The sequence below is a fragment of the Alexandromys fortis genome, unplaced genomic scaffold (assembly GCF_014885135.2).
Source record: "Alexandromys fortis isolate MF-2015 unplaced genomic scaffold, M_Fortis_MF-2015_v1.1 scaffold_38, whole genome shotgun sequence".
NCBI lineage: Eukaryota > Metazoa > Chordata > Mammalia > Rodentia > Cricetidae > Alexandromys > Alexandromys fortis.
In genome coordinates this window covers 4,261,048-4,274,144 of record NW_026067916.1, presented here as the reverse complement: position 1 = coordinate 4,274,144, position 13,097 = coordinate 4,261,048, and the positions used below count along the sequence as shown (strand labels likewise).

The following is a 13,097-nucleotide window of genomic DNA, read 5'->3' as shown; positions in this document are numbered from 1 at the left end:
CACAGACATGGAAATAGCGGTTGACATCTGTTTAGGATGCCTGTATAAATTAGACCTTACCTGAAATCCTCTTTTGCAGGCTCCCTCGATTTCATGGAAGTCATGCTCTGTGCACAGAGGGCAAGCCTCCGCACTCTCCCATAGGAAGTAGAATGCACAGCCATCACAGGTGCCAGCTGGGCACTTGCTGAAATGTTAAAGAAACAGCAACCATTTTTTAAGGCATTCAGTCCCTCCAATCAACACCGCAGTTCCCAAAGCATACTGGGGAGCGTTGCATTAATGTTGAGGAAACTCTTGTAGAAAACAGAAAACGGCTAAAGGAGCTGAGACAGCAGTGATAACCTTTCATGCTATCATTCTGAGCAGCTGGAACAAAACAGACAAATAATGCCGAGGACAGGGAGGGTGTGAGGAAAAAGGGAACCCTCATATGCTGCAGGCAAGGATGTGAATAGCCTCACTACTTTCAGAGAGTCTCGCATTTCTTCCAATACCCAAACATGAATGTATCCCATAATCAGGCAAGTGTGCGCATAGGAATAAACCCAAGAGGAGCAAAAATGTATCCCACACAAAGATCATGAATGCCCACAGCAACATCACTCAGGATGACCAGTGGTGGAAACGTCCCAATGTGCAGTGGATGAATGGATCAGTGTAATTGTCTGATGGGCTTCTACTTGGCTGTATAAAGGAATGCAGTAATGATATATGCCACGATTTGGATGAACCTTGAAGATACTATGTTAAGTGGAAAAGAAGTCAGAAATAATATGAATTACATGCTGCTATCCACATGGAAATCTAGAATAGGGACAGAGAAGAGATGATTTGCTGCTTAGGCCTTGGAAGAGGGTTAGTATACAGAAAGATGAGAATCAAAAGGTTCAGAGATTCGCTGGGAAATGATGAAAATGATCTAAAATTAGGTGTGGCCATGACCATATACTTCTATTAAGATTCTGAAGAATCATTTGTGTGTGTGTGTGTGTGTGTGTGTGTGTGTGTGTGTGTGTAGTTTTCTCTCCTACCATATTGATTTCAAGAATCAAACTCAGATTATCAGGTTTGGCCACCAGAATGGTATCTTTATCCACTGAGCCATCTCATTGGCTCCAAGCTGTTTTCTTTGAAAGTTTAGACAGAAGATAGTTAACAAGAGAAAAGGTTCTGGGAATGTTTCTTGGAAGTGCGAGCATCTAAGTTGAGTCTAGAACACTCAGAAGGAGTAAATCAGAAGGAAGTAAAGAACTTCCTACCAAAGGGATAGCATGGCATGACAAACAGATAGAAATTCACTTGTCAGTCACTCTTGTATTAACACTCAGGGCAAAGCAATGAGGACAGTCGGGAAAAAATGTCCTAAGCCTCAGATGCCAAGGGGACTATAGTTCCTACTGAAGACAACATACCTTGGGGAGAGAACTCGGGTATATTACAGCAGGAGAACAAAAATTATTTAAGCTAACAAACTAACCATCCCTGGGTCTCCCCGGACTTACGATGACTCACAAGGGTGAGGATGCAGATAAGGAACACAGTAGACCTGGGGTAGACTGCACAGAGCAACCACGGGCAGAACCTAAGTGAATACTTTATGAATGCCTGCTTTCTGATGCGTGAGCCAACTTGACCATCTTGCTTCTTTTGACTAAGGAACACATAAAGAGCATTGGCTCTAAATTAATTTGTTATTGCTGTATATGCCCTGACTGAACCAGAATCTATCTGAAAAGAGTCTGATACAAACAGTTACTTTTCATGAATGTGTAAAATCTAGAGAATTTTCTTCTAATTTGTCCATTTAACTTCTCGTCCCTTTAAATCAATCCATGTGCCTAGAGGTTTTCCCTGCAACTTCCTTCAGGCCCTTCTAATGCTGAGCAAGGGTCTCCCAAATACCCATTACCTAAAAGATAGTCACAAAACAATAAGGATAAAAACATATGATCCACTTTAAAGGCTTTAACATAAAACTTTATTGGTATATTAACTGTACATATTGATAGGCTTCATAAAGACATTTCAATCCAATCATGCACTTTGATCATACCCCCTCATCTTCCATTTTCACCTACTCCCAAATATTCTTTTCATTCCCCTGGTGGTATAACTTCTCCTTTCTTGTCATTCATTTCTATAATCTTTATCTGCATAAAGTTTAGAATCGGACTTATTTTCCTTTGGATGGTGATGTCCAATTGTAGCCATTTTCTGCAAACAACTTCATTCTGTTCTTTTCTTTTTCCTGTTTTTCTTCATGGCTGAATCAAACTCCAGTGTGTATATGTGTCATGATATCTTGATCTTGGATATTGTATATAACACTCCAGTAAATGTAGATATGTTATTTTTAGGAAAAACAACCTTAGTGATTAGAGACCTTGATTTACTTATTTGTAAAACAAAGAAATAAGAAATACAGACTAATAAATGGAGGCTTAAAATAAAAATAAATACAGTTGATAAAGATTAGACCTGTTATCATCCCTACCTGCTCTCTTCTAGGTCAGGAAAAAAGCAGTTTTTAAAACTTAGAATTCCCAGCTTGAAAGGTATTCCTATATAACTATGATTTTAATAAGGCTGTCACTGTGTCCAAAACTACAGTGATTCAGAACCTCTCTTTGGTAGACTTGACTTTTTTAAGGATACACTTAGGTTAAGTGCAGTTTAGAACCAAGTCCCTAAGTCTTTTAACTCTTTACTCTCTGTGGTGCCCAGTTTTGATTCTTCATCATAAACCAAGTATCACACTTTGAATCGAGCCTTCTCTATGAAGCCTGCCAGGGTGCACTGGCTGTCATCTGACCTGCTGTTGCCGGTTCCTCTCAGCCTTGGCATCTCCTGAAATAGCCTTTCTCTGTTGTAGGGCCTGGGCATTTGGAGGAGCCCTCTTGTATTGGATCCATAAAACATGGTGTTTTGCCTTTTTTTTTTTTTCTGGATAAGTGTGATTGGGTATGACTATGTCTTACACTATTTGGTCTATAATAGCAAAATGCACTAACTTGAAAACCAATAAATATGTTTTATATTTATATAGGCTGGGGAGGCTAAGCATACAGTACATCTGAGTGTGGGTTTACCCTCTGTTCCACAGATGGTGCTATCTTACAGCGTGTCCTCACGGGGCATAAGGAGTGAGCTAGCTCTTTGGGGTACATATAAAAGAACACCGATTTCATTCATGCTCTGGGAACACGGCAACCTAACCACCTCTCAAAGCTCCTGCTTTCTAATAGCCTCAGGCTGGCATCTACCATGTGAACTTGGGGAACTCAAACTCTTAGACCGAGCCAACTGAATTTGAGCAAACTATTTTTCACCTGGAACTCTTAGATTTAGGGATAGAAAAGCCCGCCTTTAAGTACCCCCTTTCTGAGGAATTCATCTTAGATTAATTACTGTAAGTTAGTATCTGCTCAAGATCAGGGACACAATAATTAACTCACTCCCTACTTTCTTTCCTCTGTAGATTGCTTTCCTTAGTGGGAAAAATATTTAGTTTTATCATCCCTGTTCCAAGACCGTTAAAAATGCATGAATGTTTTGTGACATGATTATATCTGTCTCCTAAAGATGGCTTATTCGTGCTCGAATTGCCCAATTCTGGCAAGGCTGCATTAAAGGTTTTCCAATTTCTGCTCACAGGGTTTTTTGAGTATTTTCAAATGTTCATAAAGCTTTTATGCACATCAGTACATCTCTGTTCTTGGAACACATTTGACCTTAATCTTCTACATTATCTTACTTTTCAAATTTAGTATCTATTATCTTGTAAAGATTCAGAGGGAAAAAGATAAGGAACTCATTTACTCTAGCTCTGACTCTTAATTTCACATGGATAGATTTTTTTTGACATTAATAGGCCTTCCTTGATGTCTCAACCAAATGCTGCATTAGAGTCCAATAAACCTGATGACTTTGATACAAAGACTAAATAAATCCGCGGAGCCTGCAACTCTCGATCACTATCGGGACAGAACTGGGCGCATTCCTTTGGTGAGATGCAATATCTTCGGAGGCCGTGCTGATAATGAAATGAATTTGGATTCCGCAAGAGGATTTCACAAAACGATTTTAGACCGACTGATAAACAGCTCAAGCAGTTGAGTGTGTTCCTAAACTGTAGGAAAGAAAGAGGGGGTAGCGATGCTTTCAGACGAGTATTGATGATGATGAGAGAAGGCAGTTCAGCCAAAAGAGTATACCAGTAACCTGTTGATCTGCTGAGCTCTGCCCCAGGACAAATCTGCTATTTGCCTCTTTGTTTACTGTGTTTCTTGACAATCATTTTGAGAGATTGGAGGAGGGTGGCATTTTGAAAAGGTGTTTTGTCATGAAAGAACAAGAGTCCTTAGGAGGTTGTTCCACAGCCTCTGGCTCACTGTTTTCTACCTGGTAACATGAATGTGTTAACTCAAGGGCCTCCCAGTTACACACAACAGACCGTTCTCTGAGCCTGCTTTCTAAGAAGGCACATGTGTAATCTTTTTACTATGTCAAAAGGGCAGTTCTTGGTTGCAGTGCTTAGGTATGCATTATCCCTAACCAAAAGGAAAAAAAAAAAAGGCTTGACATCAGGTCTAAGAAGCTAGGGAGTGGCCTCACCTATATAGAATTACTTGAGCTATTAGCAGTCTTTTGTATGAGTATTTTAGTCTGTGTCCAAGCAGTAAACTTTATTAGGAAAAAAAAAAAAAAAACCTCTCAGAAGTCACCTGAGGCTGTCATATTTTATCTGCCGCGGGCACAACACTGTCTACCATTGGGGGCCACATATATACATTTGCCAGATCAAGCAGACAGGCTGAAATTTCTAACCGCAGATGAAGTCCAGGTGGCATGCTCCCTCTGAAGTCCACACTCAGCAGAACACACACTCCCTGATTCTCCCTGTGCAGGCAGCTCACCTCACGGGAGTTGAGGGTCTTTAGGAAGTATTCCTGACCACCAAGACTCAAGGAGCCAGCTGACATTACTAATGCTGAAGTCGCTTTTGCCTGGCTGGAAAAGAGTAATTCCTGACGTGACACTCCCGTCAAGGTCTCACTACGAGATCTCCTGATCAGCAAGAGGCATTTCAAGACTAGGTGTCTGGTTAGCTTCTTTTCCTTGCGGATTTTAAAGCTTCCAGAAAGATGCAAAATAAGTCTTCTTCAAAAGTAGTCTGAGAAACTATTGTTTTCCTGTTAGTCGAAAATCTTTATTCAGCCCTGTACCCAAATAAAATAAAATAAACTTAAATTGTGGCCAAGCTGCTCTTTTGCCTGTTCTGGTCCTTGGGCGCCCCCTTGTGCCCTGATGGGAAATTCATTCAAGAGGAAACTGAAGGTCAGCACATTTATCTGGGACTTCTAGCTTCCTAGAGCCTCTGCCTGCCCGCCTTGGTGTACATCGCAAAGCACAAATGAATTTTTATCGAGATCATCTGTGCGAAGGACTCAGCCATAAACGCTACATTTTAAATCAGCTTTTCAGAAGGACGAGATGCAAACAATAGAAATAGAGAAGCTATCTCTGGAAAACAGAGAAAGGAAAACCTACACCACGGACGGCAACAGAAATAGTCCTCCAAATTTAATAGGCTTTGCAGTTGGCTTCTATTTTCAGAACTACGCCAGTGCTCAACACCAGAGATTCTGAAATCAATTTTAACAATAGATATTCTAAGATTTCTGCTGCAGGCGATTCTGGGAAACCATGGTGAACACAGTCAAATTCCCTGAGAGGCAAAGCTTGCCGGAGGTAAAGAGAAGCCTCACGTCCTCCTGAGGTGCCATCCTTTAACCCCGTGAGGCTAGGTTTTATTTATGGTAAGGCATCGAAATGTATCCCCGCAGGGTCAGAGGATGATTTATTATCTGCGGGTCATGCCTGGCCTTTAGGATACCATCTGCTTGAGTCAGACCTAGAGGAAACTTTGAAGCCACCCAGATGGACTCTGCAGACCAAACCCAGAGAGCTTAGTCACAAAATCTGGGAAGGGACCCCAGGAGCGCTATAGTCCATATACCGAGCACCAGAACTCAAAACTGCCCAGCAGAACACCAGAGCGGAGAAACGCGCTTCTCTTTCTGGAATCTTTCCATAAAGTCTCTAGCTGCGGCGACCCCAGCTGAGAGGTGGCAGCGGGAGGCCCTGAAGTCCAAGAGCATCCATCCCTTCCCATTCCTGTATCCACTGCCTATTCCTGTTTTCTCGTCACGTCGTCGCTCACCTTAAACAGGTGAAAACAGTAACTCATTGGTAGAGCTATGCAAACAAGCGCTGCAGCTGGTGAGAAGCTGCAGCGTGCCTGGATTTCCCAAAACAAGCCAGAATCACTGGCTTACTGATGTTTCTATTGCTAGAAAACAAAGTAGTTTAAGGTACAGAACAATGTTCTCTGATCTATGCGTGAGAGAAACAGGAGGGCTTTAAAAATCTCTCAAGTAAAGTTACAAAAGATTAACTCACTTTCTTTTTAAAGTACATGCATTTGCGTTGAATAGAGAGACACCAAGCAAGCTCCTATTGAAAGTTCTTTAACTCTAACAATATTGAACACACTGAACAATATATTGAAAATACTGAGACACTTAAGTGGTCCTTGTGGGGAAAGCAGGCTATATTCAAATTAATCGTTTTTGGAACCTAGAAGTTATGTTCTAGTATTACACAAACACACACACACACACACACACACACACACACACGGACACACACACGGACAGGATATATCAAATACAGACCACAGAGAGCCGGTACCACAATGGCAATCAGTTGAAAATTCTGCGTTATGTTCTACAGGTTAGATTTACCTTGATGATTCTGCTACAATTACTCAGAAACCTGAGAATGAAAATGGATCTAAATATCATCTTCAAGACCCATTCCCTCACAGAGAATCAGGACCCAGAGAGAGGTTAGATTACTGAGCCCAGGTAGTTAAATGTTGATCTAGTTCTAGGAACCAGGGCCCATCCTCACCAATTAAAGAAAACCGATGAACAGTGAGAATAAACACAAGAACGCAAATAATATAAGCAGTTGTTTATTGCCTAAATCGTTTTGAAGGTAAAAGGGACAAGGGGATGTCACTAAAGAGGACGGAAGGCAGAGATACTGACAAGAACCTATTCATTTAAATCATGTCCTGACCTATCCCTACAACCAATGTACTGGCTCTTTTGATCTCTTTCTGCTTTATTTCCATAAATAATATGTTTTAATAGTAATATCCCAGACAGCTTTGCTTCTAAAAAGAAACTCCACACTGAATAAGCACATAGGAAAAGTGAATACCTGGGGACCGAAATCACACCTGCGCCAGGTCTCATGGGATTACACCTCATTTTCACAGCGGTCGATCGGCCATTAATACAAGAGGTGGTGCCTGTGGAAGACCTATCATAAAGCAGGTACTGATTAAAGATCAAATATAATACAGACTACCAGGACAAAAGCATCATGTACAAAATGGCTCTCATGCTCGATGAACAAACAAAAAGGGAAAAAAATATTAACAGTTACTAATTTGTAACTTAATACACACTCGGTGTTATTGGCTTTCACTGACTTCATGAAGTAGACAATTTTCCCAGGTAAAATGATGGCCTGTCATTAAAGAATTTGGTACGATTCCTATAATTCTAATCACAATTTAAAAAATTTGAGGAAGGCAGGGGTTAGTCATATCAAAACATCAGGCTAGTGTTTAGATGTGTGGATAAGAAATAATTGCTGCCTAGGCCATGAGCCAAAATCTCCTGATGGCTAAACTTCAAAGTGTGCATGCATGTGTGTGTATATATGTGTGTGTGTGTGTGTGTGACTCTCAAAATAGTCCATGTTTCTCACTCTTTACCAAACCATTTAACATCCACATTTTAAACACAACCTGCCATATTAGACACTCTGAAGCAACATTATATTTCTTTCTTGCCATAAGGAAATTATAATCTGGAATAACAACTAAAGTCTATAGGTTCACTTGTGTGAGATCTTTATTTAAAAAATAGTCACATGAAAAAATATCTCCACTTACTTATAAAAGAAGTGCACATCTGGAATGTGACTCGGTGGCACTGGGAACATGTCTTCCTTGATATTAACGTTTTGCAAGGCAGCTTCAACCGTGACTCCTAGACAACATTGACAAACAGTGAAGCAACCGGAGGATCTAGGGTTACTTAGGTCTGTGCGTCTGAGCATAAAATAGCCTAACTTTGACAACCGTCCCAGAAATATTAAGTTAAAGCAAAAGGAACTTTCCAACATCTCCAGAGAAAAAAAGATTCTAATCCTCAGCCATGTAATCTACTGCATTTCACCACCCTGGTGTTTTGTTGTTAATTTTCTAGAACCTGTAGGATATACACAAAGATTTAGAGAGTTTCTAAGGTCCCTTCTAGCTCTAATGTTTCCAAATCTATTCCAATATCATAAACTTCCACTGGGTTTCGTCAGTCAAGACATGCTAGTCTGCTAATATAATTTTGCTCACCTTAAACGCAGACATGTGTATTTCACAAAGCCTGGTGCTTTCGTGCCTGTAGTCAGGTAACTTTACAGGCTGGGCAGTACAGTGAAATCATAAACCCCATCCACCCACCAAAAAAAGGAAAATAATGGAGAAGACTTTGCCCTAATACTTTCCAGGAACAAATACCAAACTTGTTCAATCAGAAAGGCAGGTTTTCACCCTCACATAGGTAAAACCTTGGTAGAATTAAACTCTGGGAATGGGCTGGAACCTGGTAGCTGACCTTGGTGCTAAGGCTTGAAGTTCAGTACACTTGGAGTCCACAGCAATGTTCTCAGATCAGACCTCACACCCCAAATTCCAGCCCCCTGCCAGCAGTTATAAGTGAATTTGATTCCTAATAATCACTAGGGAGCTGGACTCCTCGTAAAACTTTCCTATATTATAGGACCTCAGACAGAAGGAATAAAACTCAAGGTTTTCACCCTCGATACTGAAATCCTTCTGGTATGAGATGAGGCAGTGAAACATACTGTGTTATGACTTAGATTTAGATATGTGTTTTCTATTCTTTGCTTTTTTTATATTTGTAAAGAATTTTAATTTTTATTATATGTGGGAAGAGTGTATGCATTTGTGTGAATACACACATTCATGTGTAGACATAATAACGCCAAAGTTGATTTGAGGCATCTTCTTCCACTCTCTATCTTGTATTTGCTATAAATTCTTTCATTACATCTCATTAGCAACCATTTCCACTAAACTAGCTGACCACCAAGTCCTAGGGACTTACCTCTGTCTACCAGCACTAGGGTTTCAGGCATGAACCACGCAGCCAGATTTTACACATCCATTAGGGATCCAAACTAAGGTGTTCACCCTTGTGCAGCAAACAAGTGAGTCATCTTTAGTCCTATTTTATCTTTAAAATTATTTCCGTCTTAAACTAAAAAAAATCTGAATAAACTAAAGAATGCAAATAAACTAAATAATCTCATAAAACATAACACATAACATTCCGTTGAGAAATACAGAATCTTCTTATACTCTGAGACTGACCAACAGACCTCACTCTCATGGGATTTTTTTTTTTTTACCCATTTTACAAGATGACAGTTTTGTTCTGCAGGCATTAACCTTGTGTGGTAAACACCAATATGACGAAAAGTTGTTATTACCATAAATAATAATATGCATGCTTGTACTAGCCAAGGGAAACTTACCTAAAAACGTGTCTGCCAGAATAATGGACTGGGAAGACAGGGCTGCCCGGAAGCCCTTGCTCTCGGAAGGGATGATAGTGGACTGGCACACAAATGCCCCAACCAAATTCGCGTAGTCATCTGACCCCATCACCACTTCCTTCACGGTAAAGTCTGAGATGTTGTTGGTACAGAGAGCCATCTTTCTCCCCTAGGAAAGCAAAGCCACAGGGGAAGGTTTGTGGGTGATCAGCCTATGACCTGAACCTCAATTAGCCTGTGAATATCACCAGAGGATTTGCTTTCTCCTCAACACAGTGATCCTCATTTACTTGATCTGGGTGGTTCCCAGGCATCAGTCTCAAGGTGCTCTCAGGTGTTCAGTTGAGGGTGGGAGTTGATGCGGTTGTTCCAGACTTATTGGTCCTCCTACTCATTTGTTTGGATGAAAGATGTATAACTCCAGGAAATAAATATCATCTATGAAATGTTTACTTCATAGCTCAACAAGGCATTCCAGGGATGCAGCACACTGCTGATGAAGATTTGGATGCTCCTTCATGAGTGGTGAAGTGTGGTTGGAAAAAGCCACACTGCTACAGCATCCCAGAGTATCTGAATTATAGACTCTTGGTCACTGTAGGCGTTTTAATAACCTACTCTTGGACACAGTGGTGTATTTGTTTACACAATAATTTGAGAGACTATGAGAAGTTAACTTTTCAATCATATCCTGGCTGTGTTTGTATATTGTTTAAGTATACTTCAGGCCACTGCAAAGAACTGTAGCTTGCCCCACAATTTCTACAAAGAAATATAAAAAGAAAATTGGAAAGTTATTTTATTGACCCGAGAGTACATATACAAAGACATGAAACATAAATAGTTCTCTTCATTAATGTAACTAGCAATTCTAATGATGTGGGATTTCCTTTGCATGCTGATGACCATTGATAAATTAAGGAACCACTTTGGGCCTAAAGCAGAGCTATAGGGGAACAGAGCTAGGTATGGTTAACTAAACTGAATGCTGGGAGAAAAAAGGTGGAGTCAGTGAGAAGCCACGGAGCTGCACTGGAGACAGACCAGATATGCTGAAACTTTGCTGGTAGGTCACAACCTTGTGCTGATACACAAATGAATAGAAATGGGTTAAATTAAGATGTTAGAGTTACCAATAAGAAGCTAGAGCTAATGGGCTAAGCAGTGATTTAAATAATATGGTTTCTGTGTGATTATTTCAGGGCTAAGCAGCCAGGAACCAACAAGCAGCCCCCCATCCAACAAATTGGCACCCAACATGGGGCCAACTAAAATCCACATAAATACCTAAGAGAGCTTAAAAAGAAATTCTAGACACAAAAATAGAGTTTAACACAGCTCCTTGCTGTTTGCTGGTGGTGTGCTGCAGCTCCTTGAAGAAATGTTTTCCTGACTCAGCAGTAGCAGAAAAAAAAGCCACACCACTTTAAAATGCAGCTTTCTGGGCCATTCTGCCAGTGTGACCTCTGGCTCTTTCAGGATACAGTATTTACATGGGGTTTGTAAGCAGTGTGTTACAAACTGCTTGATGGCTCCACATAGACCCACTGCATACTTACAACTGGGGCAATGTGCATGGCTTACAGATGTGGGGAACGGACTTCCACCATGTTGGACTGTGCAGAGCAAGCAGTAAGTACCATATACACCCTAGTAATGCCACAGCTGAAGTTTTTAAGAAGCACTTGGCATTTTAAGAAGTGCTCCTGGACAGCAAAGAATTACAGGTACACAACAGGACAGTTCCAGACATACAAGTCCCCTAAATGGGTCACAGTGTTAGATAAATATATGTAGACTTGGGAGAGAAAAGAAAAAGAGTATAGAGAGTTATAAAAAATGTTTTTTTTTAAAAAAAAAACATAAATTCCCTTAACAAAGTAACAAAGTTCTGCTTCTTCCATCCCAACAAATAAATCCTATATTCATCAGGAGAGGCTACTTTATCAGTGAACATTTGACCCTGTATATTTCCTTTGGAATTAGGCCAAAAATTCTCTTAGTAGTTTTTTCCTCCTTTTTAAAAACATAACCAGAATTTATGTTATACGTCAACACAGTCAGAATAAGAAATGCTGAGAATTAGCAAAACACAAATTTGAGGGACTGTTATGTTTCATAAGAGACTGGTCTGTGAACTGGTTGCCTGGGGGAGGGGAAGATCTGCCTTGAATGTGAGCAGATATCACCCAACTGACTGGACCCAGATAGAACAAAAAGGCCAAGGCAAGAATTCCTTCTTCCCGAGCTGCTACGCTCTCATCCTTCTGCCTCGGACATCAGAACTTCAGCTTCTCTGGCCTTGGGACCCAGGACTCAGAGCAACAGTTCTCAGTTTTCAGCTGGCTCTGATTCTGAAGCTTTTAGACCTGGACTTTTAACCTTACTAGTATACTAGTGGTATCCGAGCAAGGGGTCTCATTTCCAGATGGCCCATCATAGGACTTTTCAGCTCCCATTATGATATGCACCAATTCTGCACAGCCCCCTCCGTGTGTGTGTGTGAGTGTGTGTGTGTGTATGTGTGTGTGTGTGTTATTTCTCTATCTCTGGGGAATCCTAATACAATAAGCTTTCAAAAACATAATACCCTACCTATATTTTTAAAAAATGAGATCAACACACTTAACCACTTTTACCCCTTCCCACTTTCAGGAAGAGCGGAGAGAAAGGGACTCAATGTATTTAAGTTACACCTATAAGACTTGGAGTTCCGCTGATTGGATCAGTCTCTAAGAACCACATGAGACTGCCCCGGTAGAGAAGGCAGTCAATATGATAGGAAATAACAGGACTTCAAAGAAATCTCTATACCTGGCATTAGTTGTTGGTGGCCATGGAAATTTGATTGATCGTTTTACTCAGAACAGTATCTTGAAAGTGGACTACAGACCCATCCCACCCGAACACCCAGAGCTCACCTCATGCCCACATAAACTGATATTGAAGAAATGGAAGTATTTCGTTCCCTTGGAGGTAAAGCTGGGGCCATTCATTAGTGAACCCACACTGCTGAGGTTGCGGAAGTCATAGTGCAAACTCCGATTTTCCTTCTCATAGGAGAAAAAGCAGTCACTGTAGCAAGTGGAGTGATCCTTAAAGACGAAAAACAAGCATATATTCAGTGCTTGCCTAATTTAAGAGAAAACAGGAAAGAAAATTAAAAGGCACTTCTCCAAGGTCAATAGCAATTCCACGTACTGCCCACCTTACCGTCAGAGAACCACACACAGCAAGTTTGTTATGGAATACTATTTTGACTAGGCAAAGATGTGCTGCAGAATATTACTTTGACTGTAAAGGGTGTGTTACATTTGTTTATGCTGGACTTGTTCAACAATGTACAGGGATGTGTGTTTAATTATGTAAATATGTGT

The 13,097-nt window shown here is 40.6% G+C and overlaps 1 protein-coding gene across 1 annotated transcript in view; it reads right to left on the bottom strand.

The window, feature by feature from the left end:
• Elapor2 (endosome-lysosome associated apoptosis and autophagy regulator family member 2) overlaps positions 1 to 13,097 on the bottom strand; it is a 157,958-nt gene that overhangs the window by 15,894 nt on the left and 128,967 nt on the right. Inside the window, exons 15-19 of the mRNA XM_050139874.1 lie at positions 12,642 to 12,815; positions 9,700 to 9,889; positions 8,036 to 8,132; positions 7,294 to 7,395; positions 61 to 187 (exon numbers count right to left, since the gene is read on the bottom strand). Coding sequence (XP_049995831.1) covers positions 61 to 187; positions 7,294 to 7,395; positions 8,036 to 8,132; positions 9,700 to 9,889; positions 12,642 to 12,815 — 690 coding nt within the window. The remainder of the gene's footprint in view (positions 1 to 60; positions 188 to 7,293; positions 7,396 to 8,035; positions 8,133 to 9,699; positions 9,890 to 12,641; positions 12,816 to 13,097) is intronic.